This window comes from Anas acuta, chromosome 23 (genome assembly GCF_963932015.1).
Source record: "Anas acuta chromosome 23, bAnaAcu1.1, whole genome shotgun sequence".
Lineage (NCBI taxonomy): Eukaryota > Metazoa > Chordata > Aves > Anseriformes > Anatidae > Anas > Anas acuta.
In genome coordinates, this window is record NC_089001.1 from 6,816,712 (window position 1) to 6,839,143 (window position 22,432).

The 22,432-nt window shown below is 50.1% G+C and overlaps 1 protein-coding gene across 3 annotated transcripts in view; it reads left to right on the plus strand.

Annotated features, from left to right (window-relative positions):
- The first annotated feature begins 3,691 nt into the window (after positions 1–3,691).
- Positions 3,692–22,432, plus strand: part of KIRREL3 (kirre like nephrin family adhesion molecule 3) — a 321,962-nt gene continuing 303,221 nt past the window's right edge. For 2 of the 3 annotated variants that reach the window (XM_068659552.1, XM_068659554.1), the window contains exon 1: positions 3,692–3,920. In XM_068659552.1, the coding sequence (XP_068515653.1) occupies positions 3,860–3,920 (61 nt within the window). In that variant the 5' untranslated portion in view covers positions 3,692–3,859. The remainder of the gene's footprint in view (positions 3,921–22,432) is intronic. The other variant, XM_068659555.1, reaches the window with a different exon arrangement.

The window sequence follows — 22,432 nt, forward strand, 5'->3', positions numbered from 1 at the left end:
TTTTCCCCGTGAAACAAAAATGTCATCCAAGTGCTTTTATTTTTTGCATTTAACCCCCGAAGCCTCAGCACCTTTCCCCCCTGGCTGTTGGCAGGGCCTGCCTTCCTCTCCCCGTACTGTTCCTGGACCTGCTGTACAAGAGCTTTATCAAGTGCCACAAGCAGAGACTTTTGGCAGCCATCCACACGGCAGAGAGAGAAAGAAGTAGGCGGCAAAAAGAGCCCGGGCATTGCCCCTTATCTGCGTCCCCAGCCTCTCGCTGGGTTGGTTTCAAGGAGGGTCCATGGAGGTCCATGGGAAGGGACTGGCACCTTCTGGACAGGGTCACCCATAAAACCAGAGCTGCGTGCGGTGCTGGAGTGCTGCAAACACCCCTCGAGCCTCGGGGATTGCAGAGCCAGGGGCTTTGTGAAGGTGGCTGCCCACCGATGCATCCCTACAGCACCCCTCGGTCCCAAAACATGCGGTGAAGGAGCTGTGAAGCCTCCCAGGACGTGACAAAGGCTGTGCATTGCTCCAGGAGCTGTTATCTGGAAGGATGACTGCTCCCTTCTCCATCCCACCACCCAAATAAGTTTGCTTGATAACTATTTGCCAGCGCGTGCATCAAAGCCTTTCCCCTGCAAACGAGCAAGAAACGTGAGCAGCACTGTGCGGGGGGGACACTGAGGCAGCGTGAGGTGGCCACAGGAAAAGCTAGCAGGGAAAGCCTCCGAGTCCTGGTCAGTGTTTTAACAGCAGGACCATGCACAGACTTCACTTACCATATGTGTGTTTAAAAGGCAAGGAAAAGATTGTATGAAGCAGGGAAATGTGTGATTATTTCCCTCCCCCCCTCTCTTCCAGGTGCCTGGCTTAGCGTTGTAATACCCAAGAATGAAATCCATCTGAGTTGCTGTTGTCCTGCTGTTTAAAACTCCATTTTCGGTCAATATTGCTTCATTTTTATCAAGTTGCTTGCGTGTTTTATATTATTCTCTCTCTCTCTCTTTTTTTTTTTCTCCATTTTGCTGCAGTATTTCAGAACATTTTGTTTCTTGCACTTCTCGGTAAATAGCCTGGAAGTAAGAGTCAAAGGCATGTGAAAAGTATTCGCTTTCATTGTTGTGATGTTTCATATCTACTGCACTTGTCAATGTGGAATACCAGGCGGGGAAAAAAAAAAAAAAAGAGAGGGAGAGAAAATTAAAACAAAAATGGGGGGGGGGGGGGGGGGGGAACGCACCTGGTTTGTCCCCTTTGACTTTCAGAAGTCAAAAGAAGGCAGATCAGCTGCTTTTCCCGGTTGCTAGGATTGCTTTTTGAAGTCAGACATTGCACAGGGCAGGTTGCAGGGGCAGAGGGAGGACGTCCACATGGCCCCACCACAGCGAGGTCTGGAAGAAGGGTGATGCAAAGGGACCAGGCACAGGGCTCTGCCTGCAGACACAAACCTCTCCCACAGATGAGGTTGGGTTTGTTCATCTCCAGCTTACCAGCTCACCCAAAGGCCTTCACCCCTCTACAGTTCATTTCCTCATGGAAAGCACAGCAGATCTAAATGAGGCACCCAGGAAGAGCATTGAAATGATCCGTCTGCATGTGATTTTGTCTCCTGTAGCCACACACTGAGGCAACCACCCCCCCGCAGCCATCCGCTCCAAGGTGCGGCCAGAGGGCCTCAGCCCTTTTTCTGCTCCAGCAAACCAAAATTATGTCAGAAGCTTGATTTTTACATGCACGGTACAACTGCCTAGTCCTCTAAATCAAATTTGACTACCAATGTAGTCAAAACCGCAGAGATAATCAGTTAATAAAACTTCGCACTTACATGCTACTTTCATTCAAGGATTTAAAGCCCTTTGCAAAGGTCAGTATTACAATGATGAGAATTTTCCAGCTGAAATGTTTTCACTGGGAAGGAAATAAAAAGAAAACTATTCTCTTTTCCTAGAAGTTAAAAAATCAGCTGTTTTTAATGCAGGCAAGAAATAATATTCTTTGTGGATAGGGAAAGAAAAAGAAACTGCCATGAAAATGTTAATGGAGTTCTGAAGCTTCGCAGAAAAGTCCTACATGTGTAGCAGCCTTAATATGCATTAGTACCCATAGTCTGCAAGCAAACAACATTTTGCAGATTAAACTAAAACACAACAGGAAAGCCCAAGAATTATTTAGAAATCTAATTCCCACTGAAATCAGGCATTGAGCATTTTAGCCTGTAATTCAATGTGCATTTAAATCAGCACTGCTACCAGAAAAATACAACACCGCTGCTGCTCCCCAGCCCTGCCTGACACCTCGTGTGGCACGCACAGAAACGTCTTGGTGGCCACAACCACTGCCAAAACCCCTGTAAGGGTGGGAGCTGAAGGGACCTGTCCCAGGCAAGTTTAGAAATAGTGAAAATACAGCCCAGGGTGCCACCAGCCCTGTTAGCCCCATGGGAAGATGCAGACACACAATAGCTGCAAGCCCCTGTCCCCCATTCTGTATCTTTCTCAAAGCAGTTGGCAGGTACGGAGGCAGGGAGGGATGGGAAAAGCAGCATGCACGTACAAAAATCAAATAGGCTTTACTTCTTAGATTTTATTTTAAATTATTTATTATAAAAGAAACAAAACCACCATCATTTCCAGGGTGACTGCCTCCCCCCACAGAGAGCAAAGCACGCAAACGTGAGGCTGAGACCCCACAGCTTCAATCACTAAATCCCAGGTCTGTACTGCTCCCAGAGCAGTTTTAACCCGGTTTAGCTTGTTAACACAGGCACGCTTTGGAAAGTTATCCCCATTTAGCGCAGGTAGCCACAAAGCCAGGCTCTATCTGAGACAGGCACTCACAGAAGCTCCAGACGCAGCATGAAGAGCTGTGCCAGCCCCCTTTGAAGTTCACCTTTCAGCACAGCAGTAAGTAATTAGAGTCCACAGCTGTAATTACTTTCTAACGCTCATTTTTCTAATTGCGCTCAGCTGCCCACATGCCCCTCTCAGACTTGGAGATGGAGGCATGGGGTGCCCCAGCCGTGCGAAGCATGGTGGTAAGAAACGCTTTTATTTATTTTGATTTTTTTGTCCCTAAACTCTCGCTGGGTAAAAATTTAGCTATTTTAAAAAAAAAAAAAAAAAAAAAAAAAAAAGGCCTGAAAGATGAAAAGCGGCAGTCATTGAAAGGACAAGGCAGCGGTCCCATGTGCACCTCTTGGAAGATCCATCCCTCCCCCCAAGCATATATGCGAGGACGGGCAGAGGAGGTCCCGGGGGGGGGGATAAGGGGTTTTTGGCCTCCCCCATGGCACGATTTGAGGGGGGCAGCTCAGTGTAGTCCCCCCAAACACACCTGGAAGAGCCCGGGCTGCCCTACAGGGGGGTGTAGGGGCGCTGAGGGGTGGCCCCACTAAAGTTAAAGGTTGGGGGGGGGGGGGGAGATACACATAGAGCTGCGTGCATCGCTGCTCCCTTACTGTGCTGCAGAAATACCTGCGCCCGCCTCCGCATAATCCCCCCCACACCCCAACTTTGCAGCCACCACGATTTAATTGAATGAATTGAATTTTATTGGATGGAAAGGGGGGGGGGGGGATTTAGCCTCCCCCACCCCCTTCCCTCCCCAAAGCCGGAGTCTGGGGGGGGGGGGGGAGTGGGCGAGCCTGGGCTGCGCGCAAGTTACTCCCCCTCGCCCCATCCATCCCTCCCTCCCTCCCTCCCCGAGCCGGGCCACTCAAGGCAGCGCTGCCGGGGGAGGAGCTGGGGGGCGGCGGCAGCGATGGAGCCGGGCGAGCGGAGCCGGCGGGCGGCGGCGGCGGCCTGAGCCCCCCGCCGGCGGCGGCAGCGGCAGCAGCGGGGCCCCCCTACCCCCGGCGCCGAGCCCACCCTGAGGAATGAGCGCTTTCCAGGCAGACCTCCTCCTCCTCCTGCTCGCCTGCTTCCTCCTCAGCCACGGTAGGAGCCGGCGCCGCACTTTAGTTTCCAGAGCCCCCTCCTCGGTCCCCCCGTGCGACCCCCGGGTGTGTTTGGTGCTCGGCGCACAGGGGAGGACGGAGAAGGGGGGGGTTTTGGGGGTTGCGGAGTTTTTTTGTGTTTTTTCTTTAAAAAAAAAAAATTTTTTTGCACGCATCCCTGCCTTAAAAAAATGTATCTTTAGCATGCAAATGAGTTCTTTCTGCTCCGGCTCCGCTAATTAGATCGTGGTTGTGTGTAAACATGGCATTGCTCAGCAACAGCCCCCCCGGTGACGGTGCTGGGGTGGGGGGGGGGGGGGGCGATGCTGGGTGCTTTGGGGGGAGCAGGGGCTGGCTGCAGCCCGGGATTGCCGCTGGCTGCAGGGCTGGGGAGCGCTTTGCTCGGGGGGGGGACACGGACAGTTGCTGTGAAAGCAGCGAGCCGAGAAGGGGGAACCCCTGCGATTTTATTTTTTGGGGGCGTTGGGGGGGGGGTACATCCAGCTCCCACCTCCCTGGCAGCACAGGAGCGGGGAAGGAGCTCGGGAATCTGCAGGAATTTCCTCGGTAACTTTGCTGCTGGCTTGTCCTCAGCCCAAGCAGAAGGGTTTTGGGGGCGGTTTGGGAAGATGCATCCACCGTGCTGCGGCGTGCCTGGTCCCTGGGCTATCCGTCACCTGTGGAGGACGCGGAGCTAGAGCCAGAGCCGAGCCTCTTTCTGTCTGCTGCTCATCCCTTCGCCGTGCTGGAGCCAAATGCCATCTGTGGCACGCTGCCGTGGTCCCCAAGCCAGGGCTGCTTTTGTCAGGGTATGGCTTGGGGTTGCTTTAAAAAAAAAAAAAAGGAAAGAAAAAACCCACGCAGCTAGTCCATCTGTTGATTAAATGAAGGATAAAACTTTTGGAGAGAGTGGAGCTTCTCAGTGGGCAGCTGGTTTTTTGCTTAGCCAGACACTGCTGCTGAACATCCCCCACCATACACTGCGTTCCCCCTGTTCTCTGGGCAGGGAAGCCGTGTTTAGAGGTGGTTGCACTTCTGCTTGTCCTTACTGCTTCTCTTCCTTGGCTTGGATGCGATGCTGAGCTCTTGCTCTGCCCTCCCTTCCCCTTTTCTCTTTCCCTCTCTCTGCTTGTACTAATATTCCTTCAGGGAGAAAGCTGTGTTTGCATTCGCCTTTGCTTCTGCACAAAAGAAACCCACTGTGTCTTCCATGTAGATTTCTGGCTGAACAAATTTGAACTCTCCCTGGTACAGCAGGGCAGCAGCAGGTCCGGGGATAGAAGCAATTTGGAAGCTTATCCTGGCCTTCTTGTTTCTCTCCCTGCTCCCCTGAATAACTCAACTCCCTGCAGGTCAAATGGCAGTTTGCTAGCACAGCCGAAGAAGTTTGTCTCAGATCCAGCGGGGATTTGTTTCTGTTTTTCTCCCCCTCCTCTTCCCTTCTGCAGCCATTATTTTTAATAAGGGCTAATGCACTTTTTAATAGTGCTTGTGTTCGAAAGCTGCCTCGGCTCTGCTGTGCATAGCTGGAGCTCAGTTGATTTGTCTCCCCGTCTGCACCGTCAGGAGCATGCATCTGGTACCTTGCTTATTCATGCCGGCTTACGAGGCAGGGAGACGGTGCCTTGGCGAGCATTTCAGGCTGTTTGCTCCTGCAGGAAGAACCGAATGCATCTCTGTGGAGTTGCTGCTTGCAGTACGTGGGAAGGGGGCTGTCAGCAGCCTTGTGGTTTTTCCCGTTGGGGTGAAGCCATGTAAAAGATCCCTAACAGGCTTTAATGCAAAAGATTCCTTAAACCACATGGTGGTCTGGGGAAAGAGTGGCCTGGATGTAGGAACGGAAGCTTATTTTCTAGCATATGTTGTATTTGCCTCCCCTGGTATGTCCTGATGTGGCGCTTGCTTCTGGGGGACAACAGGGCTTGTAGCAGCGGGGGCTGCGGGAGGGGATGCGATGTGTGCATCCAGAGGGTGGCTGTGCTCTACTTTGGAGGGAGCTGGTGGGCCAAAACTCACTTGAAGGAATAATTAAAATGGCTTGACCCTGCCAATAAGGAGTTTCAGTGGCTCCTTTCTGTGAGCAAGGGGTAGGCAGGGCTGCGTTTGCTTGCCTGGAAAAGCAAAGTGGCTTGCAGGGATTTGCCATAATAAGGCAGGCAGGACTTACAATCCTCTGAGCCAAGGGCAGCCTGCATGGGAGGATGATCTCTGCAGAAAACCATGGTCCAGATACTAGCTTAAAAAACCAACAACCTCCCTTACACCAAAGCCCCTCTGTGAAAAGGGCATTTTCCCTCACCAAATCTGTGCCCTTGGGTTCGTACTTGACGGGCCCTGTGCCTCCGTGTGGCACGCCAGCTTCCTGCTGTTTCAGCCCTGCAGGCTGGGACTTGGGCTGGTGCTGAGCTCGCAGGAAAGGTGCTGGGGGCTCCCTGCCTGGTGCTGTGGCAGCCGGGCTCTGAGCACGAGCATCGGTCAGGGAGGAGGAACTCCTGCAGCTGGCTTCTGTGCCTCTCTTGAGGTGACGCAGGAAGAACAAAGTGCCTTTCCTGGACTTTCATCCGTGCACATGGTCTGAAGCAGCCTGATTTCTTTCTCCGAAAGTTGCCGGCTTGGTGTTTCCCTACAAGGCTGTCTTTCCCCCGCTTCTACCCGCTCTTCTGTCTGGCCCCCAGACCTGTGCCTGGAGCACGGCTCTGCTGCAAGGCGAGATGAAGTCGCGGCAGGACTTGCCTCCTGCTGAGACAAGCTGTGTAGTGCCCCTCTGTGAGAAGCAATCTCTGCTGCCATGAAACCAGCTGCCCTTAGCTCTGGCTGGTGAATTGCTTGCCCTCCCAGTGCTCCGGCCTCATCTGAACTGAGTGAGACTGGAAGCAACTGGGGAAAGTGGCCAGGCTGGGGGAAGGAGCAGCCCTGAAGACACACACACAGCCGCCGCCTCCTCTTGGTGCCCTGCATTGTAATAACCTATATGAATTTGGCAGGATCTGAAATTTATCTTGGATGGGAAGACTCCTGCCTGTCTAGGAAACTCTTTCCAAAGACGTGTTTGCTTTCCCTCAGGGTGATGAATACCAAGTTCTCTGGGTGTTTCAGGGTATGATTTCCTCCATCGCAGATCGCTTGGTTCCTTCATAAAGTAAATTCCTGGCAATCAAACCAGGATCTTCTGTCAGAGGGACCCGTTATTTGCAGCAGTAGCTCAGCTTCCTAGTGGCTTTAGTGGCTTGTCATCAGGCCCCAGGTGAGAAAGGTAGAATTAAGCTGATGAGTGAAACCAGACCAATCCCACCCACCACCATTACCTGCGGCCAGGGGAGCCTGAGGAAGGTTTCAGGGAACAAAAATGCCAGCCTGCAGGGAGGTAGGTGCATGCGCGAGGGCTGGTGACTGCTCCCCGCTGAGCCTGGAGAGTGCAAGGGGCACTGAGGGCTGTCCTGCCTTCAGCAACCGTGGGCCAAAGCAGAGCCTGCTAATGAGAAGCCAGGAAGTCTGTGGTGTGGCAATCCCTCCTTAAAGCTGGTTCCCCTGCCCTGCAGAGAGCAGGGTACCTGTGCAAGGGAAATGTCTCAGCCTGTTTCCTAAACCCAGCAGGTGACTCTCCGCTCTGGGAGGCTGCTAGGGAAGTATACGGGTGGTACTGAAGTGCCATCCAGGTGGTTCTGTCCTGGGGGAACAGTGCAGGATTGCCTCCTCCAATGTCTATCTTAACGCAATTTAATTCGTGCACGCTTCCCCATTTTCCTTCTGTACCTCCTGCAGCGAGATTCACAGGCAGACCGCAGCCAACTTTGCTCAGGCTGGCTTTCTCGCAAGGTTTCAGAGATTTGAAAAGCCCACAAGGGAGGAGCCGTGCCTTTGTTCAGGTGCCCTTTGCCAGAGGGAGGAAAGCGAGGAGAAACACCTGCCCTGATGCTAACGCTGCATACCCGACCGCCTTCCCCTTCCAAGGTGGCGCGGAGGTCTCGGGCAGCTTGCACACCTTGCACAGCACATTTTGGGCAGGTGATGGCTGGTTCGGGGCTTTCCTGTCCTTTTACAGGGACACCAGTCGGAGCAGGAGCATGTGCTGAAAGGCCTGACAGGTTACCAGCGCTGCGTGTCACCAGCTTCCAGGCTCTCTGTACTCGGGCTGCATATGTTAGAATAAAAAGGCTTAATGCTCTTCTTCTTTTGTAGCCGTAAATAAAGGGGAGAGGCTGACGTGCTCCTTAGGTTGTGAGTTGGCTGAGGATCAAGGTCTTTGAATAAACTGTTTTCTTACAAGCAGACTGTGAGGGAGAGCGTGGCTCACTTCAAACCTCTGATTTAATGATCAGTTCTGTAAGTTTGTACCGTGCTCCTGGCATTCAGCTCCTCAGCATGCTGGGTGGAGGGACTGGATGAAATAGCGGCTGGAGAACTGGCTTTACATCACTTCCCAGCTCTTTCCAGTAGGATTTAACAGCTTTTCTCTCTTCTTTATTTTTATTAATTTATTTTAAGACCAGCGATTTTATAACAACAATTGATGAAGGCCCTAATTTAGCTTCTGTTCAGGAGCAACGCCAGTCTTCCCATGACTTCATTGGGTGCTGCTTCTGGACGGAGAGACACGGAACAGCAGTGACTGTGTGCAAGCTTATTTTATAAATCAATAGGTAGTGAAACAAATTGGTTGTAAATCAGTCTCCAGCTTTTTTGTTTTCTTTTTTTTTTCTTTTTTTCTGGGATTTGAGGCAGTTGGGGAAGCTGTAAACTTTTAAGGTGGTCTACCCTGCCTTGGTGCTGGCAGGGGTCCCTGTTCCTGCAGGGGGGTGTGAGTCCATGGCCTGTGGTATTACCTTCAAACATGCCAGGAAAAGCACAGGACTTCTTTTGGCTGGGAAGAACCTAAGCTTAAAGCCTGAGCTGCTCTTCCCAGGCAAGGTTTGAACAGCGGGATTCTGACATGCACCCAGAACTCAAGCATTTCTGGTCCCTGATTCACTGCACCCTAGGGCATGCCTCTGCTCCAGGCTATTGGGAGAGGGAAGAGGAGAAAATCCACTTCTGATCTGTGGGTTGTGGTGGGACAGAGCAAGCAGTGGGTTCTGGTCTTGGAAACGGTGGCCTGCCAGCTGTCCTGGCTGGATATGCCTTTGAGTGTGGTCGGACTGGGTCCCACCAGCAATGCAACAAACAACCAGCTTGTTTTCGCCTCTCCCTGGCAGCAGTAGCAGCCTCCAAAGTGGACCAGGAGGAGCTGCAGGTCACTGGGCTTTTACACGGCTCTTCCTTTTACTGTGCAGTATTAAGCAGCTGAATACTGAAATAATCTTTGAGCTGTACCTCTGGCAGCGGGCTCTCAGCTCCTGCCTCTTTTTGTCACATGCTATGCAAGTAGGAGGTGGAACACTTGCATTGTTAAATTCAGATGCTAACTTCAGGATGAGATCTTGTCTTAGTGTGTTCATTCAACGCCCCCACTTGCAATGGAAGCTACAGCAAGCTTTTGGTCTGTACCATTTGGGGCTCTCGCAGTGGAGCAGGATATAATTGTTTTTGAGGGCTCTGCCATAACTGCTGTTCGTTATCCATTGGTGCAAGCACATCAGACTTTCAGCTAGGATAATAGATGCTGTCTTTTGTTTCCGATTACATTGTGCTTGGTGGAATTGCTGCACAGGCTGGGTATGTATGTGGTCAGCTCATGGATAACTCACCTTTGGGTACTCATGAGTTCATGTTCTTGGGCCTCTTGTTGTCATTTTCAGTATGGCAAGTGGCACTGCCATGTGGCGTGTGCCTTCTCTGGGTGTGCCAGGGTCTGGCTGGATGCTACAGCACCTAAGGATTGAAAATGTCAGGTGCTCTTTGGGTGAACAACCCTGTCTTTGTGAGAAGGGAAATACACAAAAAGTTCATTTTTTTGTGTTTTTTTTGAAGTGTGCCGCTGAGCAGGACGCATGTGGTGAGCTACAGGAACCTTGCTAATTATAGATTAAATGTGCACTGAGGGTGGAAGGGGTAAAGTGTCTTAAACTTACTGTTGGATGAAGGATCAAAGCTCTGTGCTATAGGTCCAGTATTACTTTATTTTCCCCCAGGCAGGGAGTGAGTGGGAGAAGCCGTTGGGTTTGTAGTCCCACCTTACATTTTGGGTAGGTATTCATGTGTTGATATTGCCTAACTCGTTAAAAGATGAGAAAGAAGGGGCTTCTCCTTCTCAGACTTTACCCTGCCCCCCCTCCACTAGCATAAATGAGTATTCAAGCTGTATGCTGCCAGTCAGTAAATGTCAATATTGGATAAGTGTTTCCTTTATATCACTGCAATTTAGCATAAGCTGCTTGGAAACAAATGTCTTCCATAAGCATGAGGTGTTTCAGTAAGTACACAGTCAACATTACTATGAGGATTAAATAAATGTCAGCCCCACTTGTGTGCTCTGCAACAAGTTAAGACAGCCGAACTTGCATAATGGCCAGTGTGGCAGTGACAACAGGAGGGAATTCACGTCTCTGCTGCAAGCCTGGGCTGGAAGGAGCCGCGTTGTGTGACGGTACCTGGATGCCCAGGGGATAGAGATGGGCATCATTAATGCTGGCTGGCAATCCGCAGCAGAAAATTTGTTTTGGGCAGTGTTGGCTCGGGCAGGTGGAGATACCTGGACACCGGTGCATGTGTGTCTAGGCACCAGCATGCAGATGGATCTGCCTCTGTCATTTCCAGTGCAAACTGGGAGCCGCTTGGCTGCCATTTGCTGTCCCTGGGAAGTGGGGCTGAGAGCTGATGCTTGTCTGCTGCCTGCTCTGCAGTGGGGAACGTGTCTGTAAGCTCCACACTTGCCTATGGCTGAAGGTTTCCCAAAGCTGCTGTGGTGCAGGCCATCGTTAGTCCGTGCTGGCAAGGCTTAGGCATGTGAAGATAGATGAGGGGAGATGGTAACCTCTGGCTGCTCTACCTTCAGCTGCAATAGTTTCTCTCTGCCAAGCAGGCAAGGGGACCTAGCTGCTTTAAAGGGAACAAAATCCAGCCAGCACATTAAGGCGCTGCTTCGTTGTCAGCAGAAGCTCAAATCCTTTTCTCAAGCTGCTTGTGCAAGAAGCCCTGCTCTTTACCAGCCCTCCCTTTGCATCCCCACCAGTCACCCGGAGATGTCACTTGGTGCTGACTTGGTAGGTCTGTGGCAAGCTTTGTGCCTTCTGCCAGCAGGGAGAGAAAATGTGGGAGCACAGTGGGGGGCTGAGCTGGACAAATCTCCATCCCCAGCAGTGCAGAACTGCTGCTTTCTCCCCAGCTGGCAAGTAGCTGACTACAGTCGCTTGTTCCCAGCTGCATGAGAATAACTGTAGACAAAATCGTTAGCAGTCAGATGAGCCTTATCAGCTCCTCTGGTGCCTCTCTCTGCCTCCGGTCCGTGTGGGCTTGCTGCCCTGTGGAGTGTGTATTTTAATGACTGGCCGTTGTTGTTCCAGGTGACTTGAGCAGAGATCGCAGTCACGTCCTAGGAGCCCCTGTGAGCAGTCGGAGGATTTGCTTCTGGTCCATGGAGCTGCATATAACTGCGGCTTTCGCCTCGTTAGCCTGCGCATTTATAGTGCTGAAGAAGCAGCTCGAGGACCTGTGGGGTGTCTTAAATTCAGACCACGGGCAGGGAGCACTGGGGGTCCGTAGGGGTAGGAGTGCCCAAGTATCTAGAATACCAAAGCAGGTCACCTGGCAGAGCTGATGCAGTTTGTATCCTCACTTTTTCGGTTCAGCCTGGCGGTGGCAGCAGCAGCGCTTGCATGGAGCCATGCAGCCAGCTCTGATCTGCCAGCACCAGGCGCCTTTGGAGAGGCACAAGGAGACCTGGTGGGTCCAACAAGCCTGTGTCTGGCACCCCAGTCCCTTCCCCGTCCTGGGCTGCAGGGATGCTGCTGAGGGCGTGGTGGGAGAAGAGCACTGGTCACCCTCTAGCATGGTTGGACACGTCTCCTATCAACCCCTAAGGAATAGGGCAGATTGTGGGGTGACACTGCCAGGGAGCAGCATGTAGCAGTGGTGCAGATGCCATCACGTTGCTCAAAAAGCAGCAGGGGTGAGGGTATAGGAAGGGAACGAGGGGCTGTGCCAGACCCACTGGTGATAAATGTGCCCAAGCCTGGTGGCACAGCAGGCAGAGGTGACAAACAACCTGTGCACTGGGGGTGAGGGGGCATGGGGTGACCTGCAGCGAGCGGATGCCATTGCTGGTTGGCAGTGCCTTGCTGGGTGGCTTTTTACTCTTTTGCTCTTTCCCATGAGCTAATCTCAGGGTGAGGTTTAACACTCCTCTCTTCTTCTGGCTGTGTCTTTAATAAGCTGGGAGTGACAGGGCTGCCCCCCCCGCCCCTTCCCAAGTGCTGAAGAAACAGCACCAACAGATGCTAAAATTAGGCACAGCTGTTTGCAGTGTTTTGTCCTCCTGATCACAGTCTGACACTGTCTATGCTTATTCCTCGTCTTGTCCAGAGACTGGAAAGGTTTAAGATATCAAAGCTTTGAGTGGCTGTAAATTAACTCCTTGTGCCTAAGCTGAAGCCTGCCTTACTGGTAGAGGGTAGATTTCTTGTGATTTCCTTTATTTGTACTCATAATAATGGAAATTGCCTGGTAACCTCAAGATAGGCATATTCTGTCAGTACTTGAGAGGCAGTACTGACAAGGTTTTCCCTTGCTCACAAGCTTCCCCAAGGGAAGTATCTTCAGCCCTGCTGTCCCTCAGCCTTGACTTGCACAGGCTCAGTTCCTGAGTGCAGCTGAGATAACTGAGCAGCCCATCTCAGGCTGCAGGTGCCCAAAGATGTCCTGAGTGAGCACCGCATCGAGGACACCGTACTCAGCTCCTGCCTTGGAGAGGTGGAGGATTTACCACGTGCTTTTGTTGGGTAGTACACAGAGGTCGAGTTTGTAAGTTGGTCTGTGAGGTGGGTGCCTACCCCACGTGGTTTCTTGGGTGGGCTTCTGCAGAAGGTGAACGTCAGAGTCTTTTCTTTGTTTTTGAAAGCGATGATGGCTCTCTGTGTTGCCTGCTGCCCCTTGGAAAATGTTCCTTCCCCTTCACTTGGGTTGCAGTTTAGGCGGCTTAGTGTCAATGGTGCTGAGATGTGTGCTTCAGAAAGGGCAGGAGGGGGAAGCTTCATGGGAGAGCAGAAGTGCCTTTTTCTGTCAAGCCCAGCGCAGTGTAAATGTCACCTGCTGACAGATCTGTGATGATAGCAGCAGCAGCAGCACTGCTGGGCTGAATGTGAGTTGGGGTCTTGCTTGGTGTTGTAAGTTTGAGGGATTTATTATTTTTTTTTTCTATCTTGTGTGGGCCTATCTCTTGCAGCAGGAATGGTTTCTGAAGATTCTTTTTGCTCCGGTCATACTTAAAATGATAATATTGGTTTAAGATTGACACTTTTGATAAGCTAGGGAACACGGTGTCCTTTGAAGTCTTCAAAGCCCCCTTCCATCAAATGGGCTGGGTAGAGAAGCAAATGGCAGGGCACTTGCATTGCCATGCTTTGGATGCAAGCCTCCTCCTGAGGTTGTGTTTCCTTTTGAACAGCCAACACCTCTCACCTTCCCCTTCTTCTCTGGGAGTTGCTGACTGCATCAAGGTGGTGTCTGCTACGCTCGCTCAGCATCTCCACGCAGCTTCTTGTGTAGTATCTGTGATCTCCCAAATCTGCCTTTTTTCCCCTGTTTTCTATGGTGGAAACAAACCAGAAGGGGGACATGATGACCAGGTGAAGCAGTTTTGTTTTTTGTTTTTTTTTTTTCTGGAAGCAAGTAGAGGAGTAGAGGAAGAGCGTAAAACACATCTGTTTGCTCAAGAAAGAAAGAAGTGCCCTGTGCACGTGCCACGTGCCTGGATGCTCTCTGATGAGGTCTATACAGTGGTGCTTGTAGGGAACTCGTCATCCACCATCCTGATTACTCTGTAGCAGGTAGGTTTCCCTCTGGCTTTCTCCCAAGCATGCACAGAAATCCATGTAGTGCTTGTAACCTGTGCAAGCTGCTGCTGACTTGAGTGGATCGGAGTTGCTGTCCCAGTGGAAGCATCTCATTTGAAATCAGGAAGAAAAGCTGAAGTTTTTCTTCTTTTCAGCTGAAACTTGCTGTCGAACAGGAAACATCCAAGAATGGTGGATTGGAAACTTTAAGGTGGACTTGTCAAAATATTGCACTTTGATATTTGCAGTCTTAACACTGAGCTTGGCAAGGTGCTTTTCAGTACACTGACTGTTGCAAGTGCCATTTGTCTGATGGGTGAAGGGAACTGGGAAGCTGTTGTAGAAGCTGTTTGGCCACCCTTCACTGGGGTTTGGAAATGGGATGGTTATATCTCTTCTTGCCTTTGGATCTGCCCAATGAAACCACCATGACAGCTCACACGGCGTGTTGATTTGTCACAGGATGCGTAATGCTGGGACAGTGTTAACCAGATCTGTAAAGCATCTCGTGTAGGTTCAGTGCAGTGAGGTGTTGGCTTGACACAGTTGATTTCCCTTGGTCTGTTCGTGTGCTTTTCTACCTGTGCTCTGTGCCTGCATGGGCCCTACTTGGTCCTCACCGAAAGCCCCTTAAAATCTGCTTGTAATTGTTAGAAAATATGGAAATATTAAAAAGGCGCCAATGATATTTGTCTGGCCCTGGTGCATTGAGCAGGTAAAGAGAAGACCTTAAGAGGCAATTGAAGAGATTGATGGGCAGTAATGGGTGTAATAGTAATTTTTGTCCTGTGTTTTTAATAGTGATTGACGACAAACGCAGCTGGAGCCCCCGTGTGGAGACCAAGAGATGCAGTTAAATTACAGAGGCTTAACTTAATGAGGCCATGTAATAAAAATGAGGCATAATGAGCAAAGTCTAATAGTATTATTATGCTTGGGAGTGCTCTGGCTGAGAGCTGAGAAGGCAGCAGGGATGCTCTTTTGGGCAGGAAAGGCTTTGGCTGGATGAAGATGAGGCTGGGAACGTTTGGGAGACTTGGAAAAAAAAATGTTGGCTAGCCACAACCCCACCTGCTTACCAGTGGAAGTGGGGATGAATGAGCGGGTAGATGCCAGTCTGGGCTATGTGGGGTTTGACCCCTTTTTGTGTGGCTTTGGGCAAGTCTCTACTGCTCTGGGTTTTAGTCGCTTTATGCAACCCTGCGGACGTCCATGTGGGCATCGTGGCTACACAGATCAAATCACGAGGGGTTCAGGTTTTGTGGCAGGAAGGGAAAGCAACGAGGCAGGGTACTGGGAGCTGGCAGGCGGGCTCCAAGGCTCAGCAGGGCTGCGGTGGGCTGGTACACCAGCACCTTGGTGCAGGGGCTCGGTGCTGCAGCTTGCGTTGGCTGGATCTGGCCCTTTGGGGGGCGGAGGTGGGAGGTGGATTAGCGTCTGCAGAACAATTACGTCCCCGCTGCTGTTAAATGTAGTTAAACTTGAGCGACTTCTAATCTAATAATGAAAGGAAGAGAAATAAGTGTTCTCAGTGATGCATGCCCCTCACAGTAAGTACTAATTGAAAACAGATATTTACTTTAAAATGAAAATGTAATACGATAAATGGTGGGTTGAGAATTTCGCGCATGTAGGAGGGAGAAGCGAGTGCAAGCAGACTCCCATCTGCTCTGCCCAAGCTGTGGGGCCAATGAGGAGCACAATTCCCACACCATGGGGTCAGTGGGTCAGGAAGCCCAGAGAAGGAACCCGAGGCTTCTGTTAGAGCAGAGTTCAGAGCCTTAACCTGCTAAAATTGGGGTGCATTTGGGTTCTCCTGTCTGACCTCGGACTGCAGAGGACCTTCCAAGCTGCACTGCTGTTCCTTCTCCTACGCTTTGCAGATTTTTTCTATGCGAAGTTCCTGGGGAAGGAGATTTTAAGACTGGGGATGCATCATCTTATCGCTAGCATCATGGGGATGGGCAGTGGTGATGACCTTCCCAATGGTCTGTGCTGCTTCAGACCCACCACCCTCCCCTGGCTCGTAGCCCACCCTTGGTAGGAGAGGCGGCCGGTGCTGGGGAGGTGCTGCTGCGTTTTTGGGTGCTGCTGGAGCAGGGTGAGGTGGATCTCCAGGCCCCTCAGGCCAGCATGAATGGGCCTTGGTCCCTTGGGTGGACACTTGGCTGGGAGTGCCCTGCTGGAGCATCCCTTGCTTCTTGGGCTCTTTTTGTTCATGCACCTCCTGTCCCCTGCAGCTAGTCTCTAGTAAGGCACTGCTCCACCAGCTGAAGCCAGAGAAGCACTGCTTTTTAAAGCCGTCCATAGGCAAAGTTCAGCGCTGCATGACCAGTGGCCATTAAAGGATGGGCCCTGACAAAAGCCCTCCCCAGCACTGTAATCTTCGGAGGGAAGCAGTCTGGACCTAATCCCTTCATGCAGAGCTTCCGCTCGTTTCTTCATATGGGTGCATTTGTATAATTTGCATTCTGCACTCTGATCATATGCATAGAATTCAAATTGAAATGGGGGCTTGAATAGATTTGCATGCTAATGAGGCACTGGCTTTTATTTATTTATTTGGAGCCCTCTCAGGCAGGCAGCAGTGTGCTGGGAAGCAACGTGTGCAGCTCCATCAATGACAGCAGCACGAAGACCCTCACTTTTCCCAAAGCCCATTTTTTTCCGTGCTGGTCCCTGCTCCAGCAGCACTTGGCTCAGCCCTTGTGAACCCTTGTGCTGCCCATCGAGACCAAAGGCTGTAAGGTGTCACCGTAACTGGCCAGAGGTGCCTCTAAGAGCATGCTGGTGCCAGCTGGGAGCAGGCACCGATGTGCCACGTGGTGAAGCTGTGTTGGAGCTGTTTGTAGGCAGCAGCAGCCGCTTGATGCTGGCTGTGGCTCCGTGGGCAGAATGATCAGAGCTTGCCCCACTCCTCTCCTTGATCCTGCAGTAGTGCTCGGGGTCGGGGGGATTACTGCTGGCCTCAGCTACCTGCTGCCCGTGGGCTTTGCTGGTGATGTGCATCAGTCTTGCTCTCCTGCCATGCGGTGCTGCTCTGCTTCACCCATGCTCTTCTCCCTCAGTGGGAACATTTTGGCCTCTTTCAAAGGCAGCAGTAGAGGATAAAGTTTAGAAATCTTGAGAAACCTCCAGGTAGAGAAGGGGAAGCAGAGGGTAAGCAGAAAATGGGTTCCCCAAACTACGTGCCATTAGTGGGGAGGAAAAGCCCACACCGAAGCCCAGCTGTTTTATTGAATCACAGCCCCACGTTCCTCTGCATTCCCCCTCCATGCCCCACAGCAGATGCACCCACTGTAGAACTGAGTGCTCAGCCTTCCTGTGCCAGCTCTCCCTCCCCAGCTGACTCCTGCTGCAGCTGAGTTTACTGCTGGCGTGCTGAAAAACGGCCAAGTGAGGGCATCAGAAGTGGCAGGAGGAATTGGGTCACATTGCGCTGCCCCAGGAGAGCGAGCTTCTCTCCGAGCAGTCTGGCATCCAGTTATTATTGTACGGGGGATGTTAGAGGTTGATAAGGGAGCTGTTCTTACTGCCAGTGGGGCTTATTTGGGGCTTATTGTATGTTCCAGTTTATATTTTAATATAGTCAAAGGTGACTTACAACTTTAATATTAATTTTAAAACCGATTGCTCGAGTTTATCTACGTGAAACCAGATTAATCTCAGCCTTCCTTGATCCTGCTGGTAGCTTTTTTCCCCTGGCTCGAGACACATGTGGCTTGTGTTGCACCAACAAAAGACGAGGAGGAAGATGTTTGCGTGGTGATAAATAATTGTCACAGGGTCTGCTTTTCTTCCAGAGAAATCTCTGCTCTGAGAGCTTAACAATGGCATCAGTGGGAGCTCTTGCTTTTGTATGAGGTTTTCTGTCTCGCCTTGCGGAGCGGGGCTGTGCCAAACAATGTCCAGCTTTGTGCTTCCCCTAGAAACCTCATTTTGTTGTTGTTTCTCCCTGCTTTTGCAGGCTCTCCATATTACGGTTCCTTCTGTGCCGTGCTGTGCCACCTGCATCACAATTTCTCATGCGTTCTCTGCGTGCCTGGGAAGGTGTTTTGTGCCTGAGATGACAATGTTTGGTGGGTGGAGGTGGCCTTGTGGCAGGGCTAGGAGGATCTGGGTGCTCAGCTGGAGGACCCAGCAGCCACCAGAGCCACAACAGCTTGGGGATGCTTCTTTCCCTGGGTGCCTGACCCAGGGTGCTTCGAGCCACCTTTAAATCCACCAACACTTAAATGTGATGCATGTTAAGGTGGCTGAGGTTGGGCATCCACGATATTAGCTGCTTTTGGCAAAATTCAGCATTAATTCCAGGCTGCTGCATTTCCTCTGTAAGTGGAGGCTGGTGCTCTCTAACATTTTAATAGACATAAACTTAAATCTTGAGGTTTAATGAATCCCCTTAGCCTAGCTCCGGGACAAGTGCTGGTTCCTTGTGTTGCTGCGGATGCTCGGGGTCTAACAGCAGACTTTGCTGGTGCTGCCAGCCCGTGGAGTGTCAGAGGGTGTTTGGCCTTTGTAATTGGAAGAAAAGGATCAGAGCCAAGTCTCTAGAGTCCTGTGGTCATGAATCCTCGTGTCTTAAGCATCGGTCAGCCTGTATTACCTGTGCCACTTGTTAAATTTACCAGAAATAATGGGTTTGCAATGGGCTGTGCTGGGTGTATTCTCCATACCCCAGTGAATGATTGCTGGAATTGAATGCACAGTAACCAACCCTTAACTTTCTTTTTATTTTGCGTGTGGGATAGTGTTCTGCTCCTATGGCACCACTCCAAAATGCTGTCCATAGCCCTTCTCATCCCAGCCTTATGAAAAAATGCTTTTCAGAACTTATTATATGCAGGATGATATATGCAGGATACAGCGTGCTGTATGGAGGTATGCAAGATTGATGGGCCGAGGGCTGACAGCTGAACAAGCTCTGTGCATCTGACAGTGGCAGATAAGGTAAACTGAGGCACAGAATTCTTCAGCAGAGATCGTGCTAGTTTGTATCACAGAAAAGGGGGGAAGGAGGGGAGCGAACAGGGAGCTTCCTTGACAGAACTGCCCCATCTCCATCTTTCCCCATGTTGTATTTCAGCCTGGGATGGAAAATCATTAGGTATTGTGTGCTCACAAGCCAAACAGAAATGATCTCAAGACAGATGAGACCGAAGAGTCATTAGAGGCAAGACTTGACATTGTGCAAGTGAACACCAAGCAGCAGCCACATAAATCCCATTTGTTTTACATTTCAGAGCTTAATGAGACAGAAATCACATGGCAATTGTCATATGTGAAGGCAGAGATTGCTAGTTTGCATTTAACTAAAGCAACTGCCGTATGCAGCATCAGTGCCTGAAATTAAGCCGTGCTACCTGCTCGCTGCGTTGCTGCTGCAGTGGGGGATGCTCCTTGTGCAGCTCAGCACCCATCCCGTGTGTGTGAACCCTTGGCAGCTATCGCCAGGTTGTCTTGGAGGTCACCAGCCTTGTGTTGTGTATTCTCCAAGTAGTGGAGTGTCACAGTCTTGCCGTGCAAAGAATTGACTCATGCAGTAGTCAAGTCTGGGAACCCAATTTTTGCTTGACTTCCACAGGTTAAGGGCGTTCAAAACTCCTGGGATGACCTTTGGTGTGACATGTAGGATGTTGTACAGAGCATCTGAATGCGGTTGGTCCAGAGGTCAGCTGAAGCAGTGACCTTTGAGCTATCCTGCACCAGTGCACATTTCAGATGTTTTCCAAACCTCTGCAAGCCACCGGCTCCTCTGAATATTGCTCTCGGTGGTTTGCACACCGAGTGAAGTGAGATTACAATGGTACCTTATGAGACTGTGGCAATACTTATCAGCCGCAGCTTCGTCCCCTGGTCAGGAGGTAATATCAAACCTGCTTTTTCTAAAGCTGATGTTATTTTTAGCAGGAGCGGTGTTTCTGCCTTAGACACCTGCTTGTGGTCGCCTTGGTTTGAAAAATGCTGTGTTAAATTACCTAGGCAGCACCTTTAGCACAGACGTGTGCTTTGCCCACCAAGGGGTGGAAACACTTCTGGGAATCATCTCTAACCTGTATAAGCCATCAGGCTTTCTTCCACTTTTTTTTTTTTCCCAGTGTAAACCTATATCTATTTAAAATTAGTTGAACAATAGAAAGGCATTAATGTCAAAATGCATTATCTTGGGTAACTTGCTTCATCTCAGCTAATTTGTGCCTTAGCTTTCCAGATAATGTTCATAAATTACTAAAGCAGTATTTTAATATTAACATAAGCTATAGTCTTTTTGACAACTGTTACAGAATGGGCTGTGTATGGAGCTCTGAAATTGATTTTTTTTTTTTTTTTTTAGTCTGAACTGAAAAAGTGAAGAAATGCTATATTAGATTAGCTGAAAACAAGACTGAAAATATTTGTTTCAGGTCAAATAAAACATTTCATCTGATATGATATGTTCTTTGTTCAGACTTTAAAAAACCTTTTTCAAGTAAATTTACTTGGGAAATGTCTTGGGGGGGAAAAAAGTCCAAGAGTTTCATGTAGAGGGGAAAATGTCTAAATAAAACACTTTCACTTTTGACACCCCCACCACCCCTTTTCAGTCTGCACGACTGAATGGATTTGATGGGAGTTTGTGAATAGCATTAGTTGACCCACATCTGTATGCTGGGAGTAGCATGCCGAAGATGCAGGGGGAAGAGCTAATGAGTCATTTTTCTAATGGGTATCTCGGTAGGTGAGAGAAGGACTGAAATTATATATTTGAAGGAATAATGGGGCCCTAGTTAGATGACTAAATCTTATTATTAATCATCCTGGGGGCGATGAAGAGTGGAAATTCTGAGTTGGATCATCCTGATTTGCTAAGTTGTGGGTGAATGGTATTTTGCAGCTAGCCTAGAGCTTTGAGGGGGAAGGGAAAGGGGAAAAAAGAACGCTCCAAGCTGACAACCCCTGCTGCATGCATTGCAACAAATCCAGCTGGGTCAGCCCTGGCATTGAACCCAAGTCTAACATGGTCTGTTCTCATCAGGAGAGGCCTCCTTGATGGTGCGACTCAGTGACATGCCGGGTCACTGCTGTTGATCATCTTTCATCAGCGCTTCCTTCCTGGTGTTATTAAATGTCTCCTGCTGCAAGAGGCACTCTGGCGCTTCCCATTGCGTTTGGCTCCCTGATTTGGGAGCAGTTTCTGGGGAATCCTTACTAGAATATCTGAAACTTTCCCAATGTTATTGGGAAAAGTCCCCCAGGCCCTCTGTCACTGCTATAATGCACATAGGGAAAATCCTCCCATGATCTGCTGCTGTGGTGCCTGATAGGTGAAGTGAGCGAAGGCTTGTAAAAATAATTCGAGTTGTACTGCTGTAGTGGTTCAGGTCTTCTCCCAACAGGTGATGTTTCTCTGGACACGTACATTTGGATGCATCACTTCCAAGTTTGTGTTTGGGGTGCTGGGAAGGGTGCTCTGTTTTAGTGGAGTAATTGAGCAGTAACGTTGCCCTGGACATAGCAACTAATGATTTTTTCTGTATGATAATGCATCTTCATTACTCCAGGGAAATCATTTGCTCCTCTGAAGACAGGCCTCTCATTCCTTTCATTGTGTGGGTTAAGGGGGAAGAGACTAATGGCTTAATTAAAAGGTTGGAGAGAAAAATCCGTCTTAACCCCTCGTTTTTGCATTTAAAGAGTACTGCTGGTAGGAAGATAACATATGAAGGCATGCTGTAGCCCAGCCTCATCTAGAGGAGCTATTCAGTGCTGTTGCATCAAATGAGACACCCATGTCAGGTATTCGATCCATCACCCTTGTCTCCTGTAAGCCATCTGCCCACTGAAGTAGGCTGGGGTAGGCAAGCACTGTGCTTCTTCATGGAAAGCGCTGAGATTTATTCTGTGTGAAAGGGGAACGTTATTTAAATCTGCACATTTTGCAGGATGTGAAAGCAGCTCCACATAATATACAGCCTTCCTCTCCGCTGGGACTGCTCTATTAACATCTTTCATTTGTGTAGTTGGATGCTTTGCAGTTCCTTTTAGTGGTGATAATCCAGCAAAGACCTCTGTGTTGTTCACACTGTAATATTTATGGAGCCAGCCTTCCTTTTAATTTCCATGCAGAGTTTGACCATATGCAGAGATATAATGCAAACAGCAGCTTTAGTCACACAATAGTTCAGGCTTTTCCCTTGCGGCGCTTGTAGGGCTGTTCAGGGACTTACTTGGAGCTGTTTGGGTTCCCTTTTGGAGAGGGGAAAGAAAGGTTTTGAGTGTCTGTTGACGGTGATTGTGCTCTTCCAGGCTGTCTCCAAAGGCAGATATTAGTGGAAAGCCTTTTGTTGGGAACAGGTGAATGACTTTATGCAGAGTTAACAGGACCAATGGTTCAGCCGCTGGGATTTGTAGGATGGAGGAAACCCACTTGCATGTAATCCTTCAATCCAGGCCTCTGAACAAAGGAGTGTCTTCTGAACGAGCAAAGCCATCCTGCAAATAAGCAGTGCTCTGTCTGCCTTACAAACGGAACTTTTGGGTTGGTGCAGAGGGCAAGGCAGCTGGCACTTACACGTGTTTGTGTGCTGGGACCTGGCTGTCAGCAGCA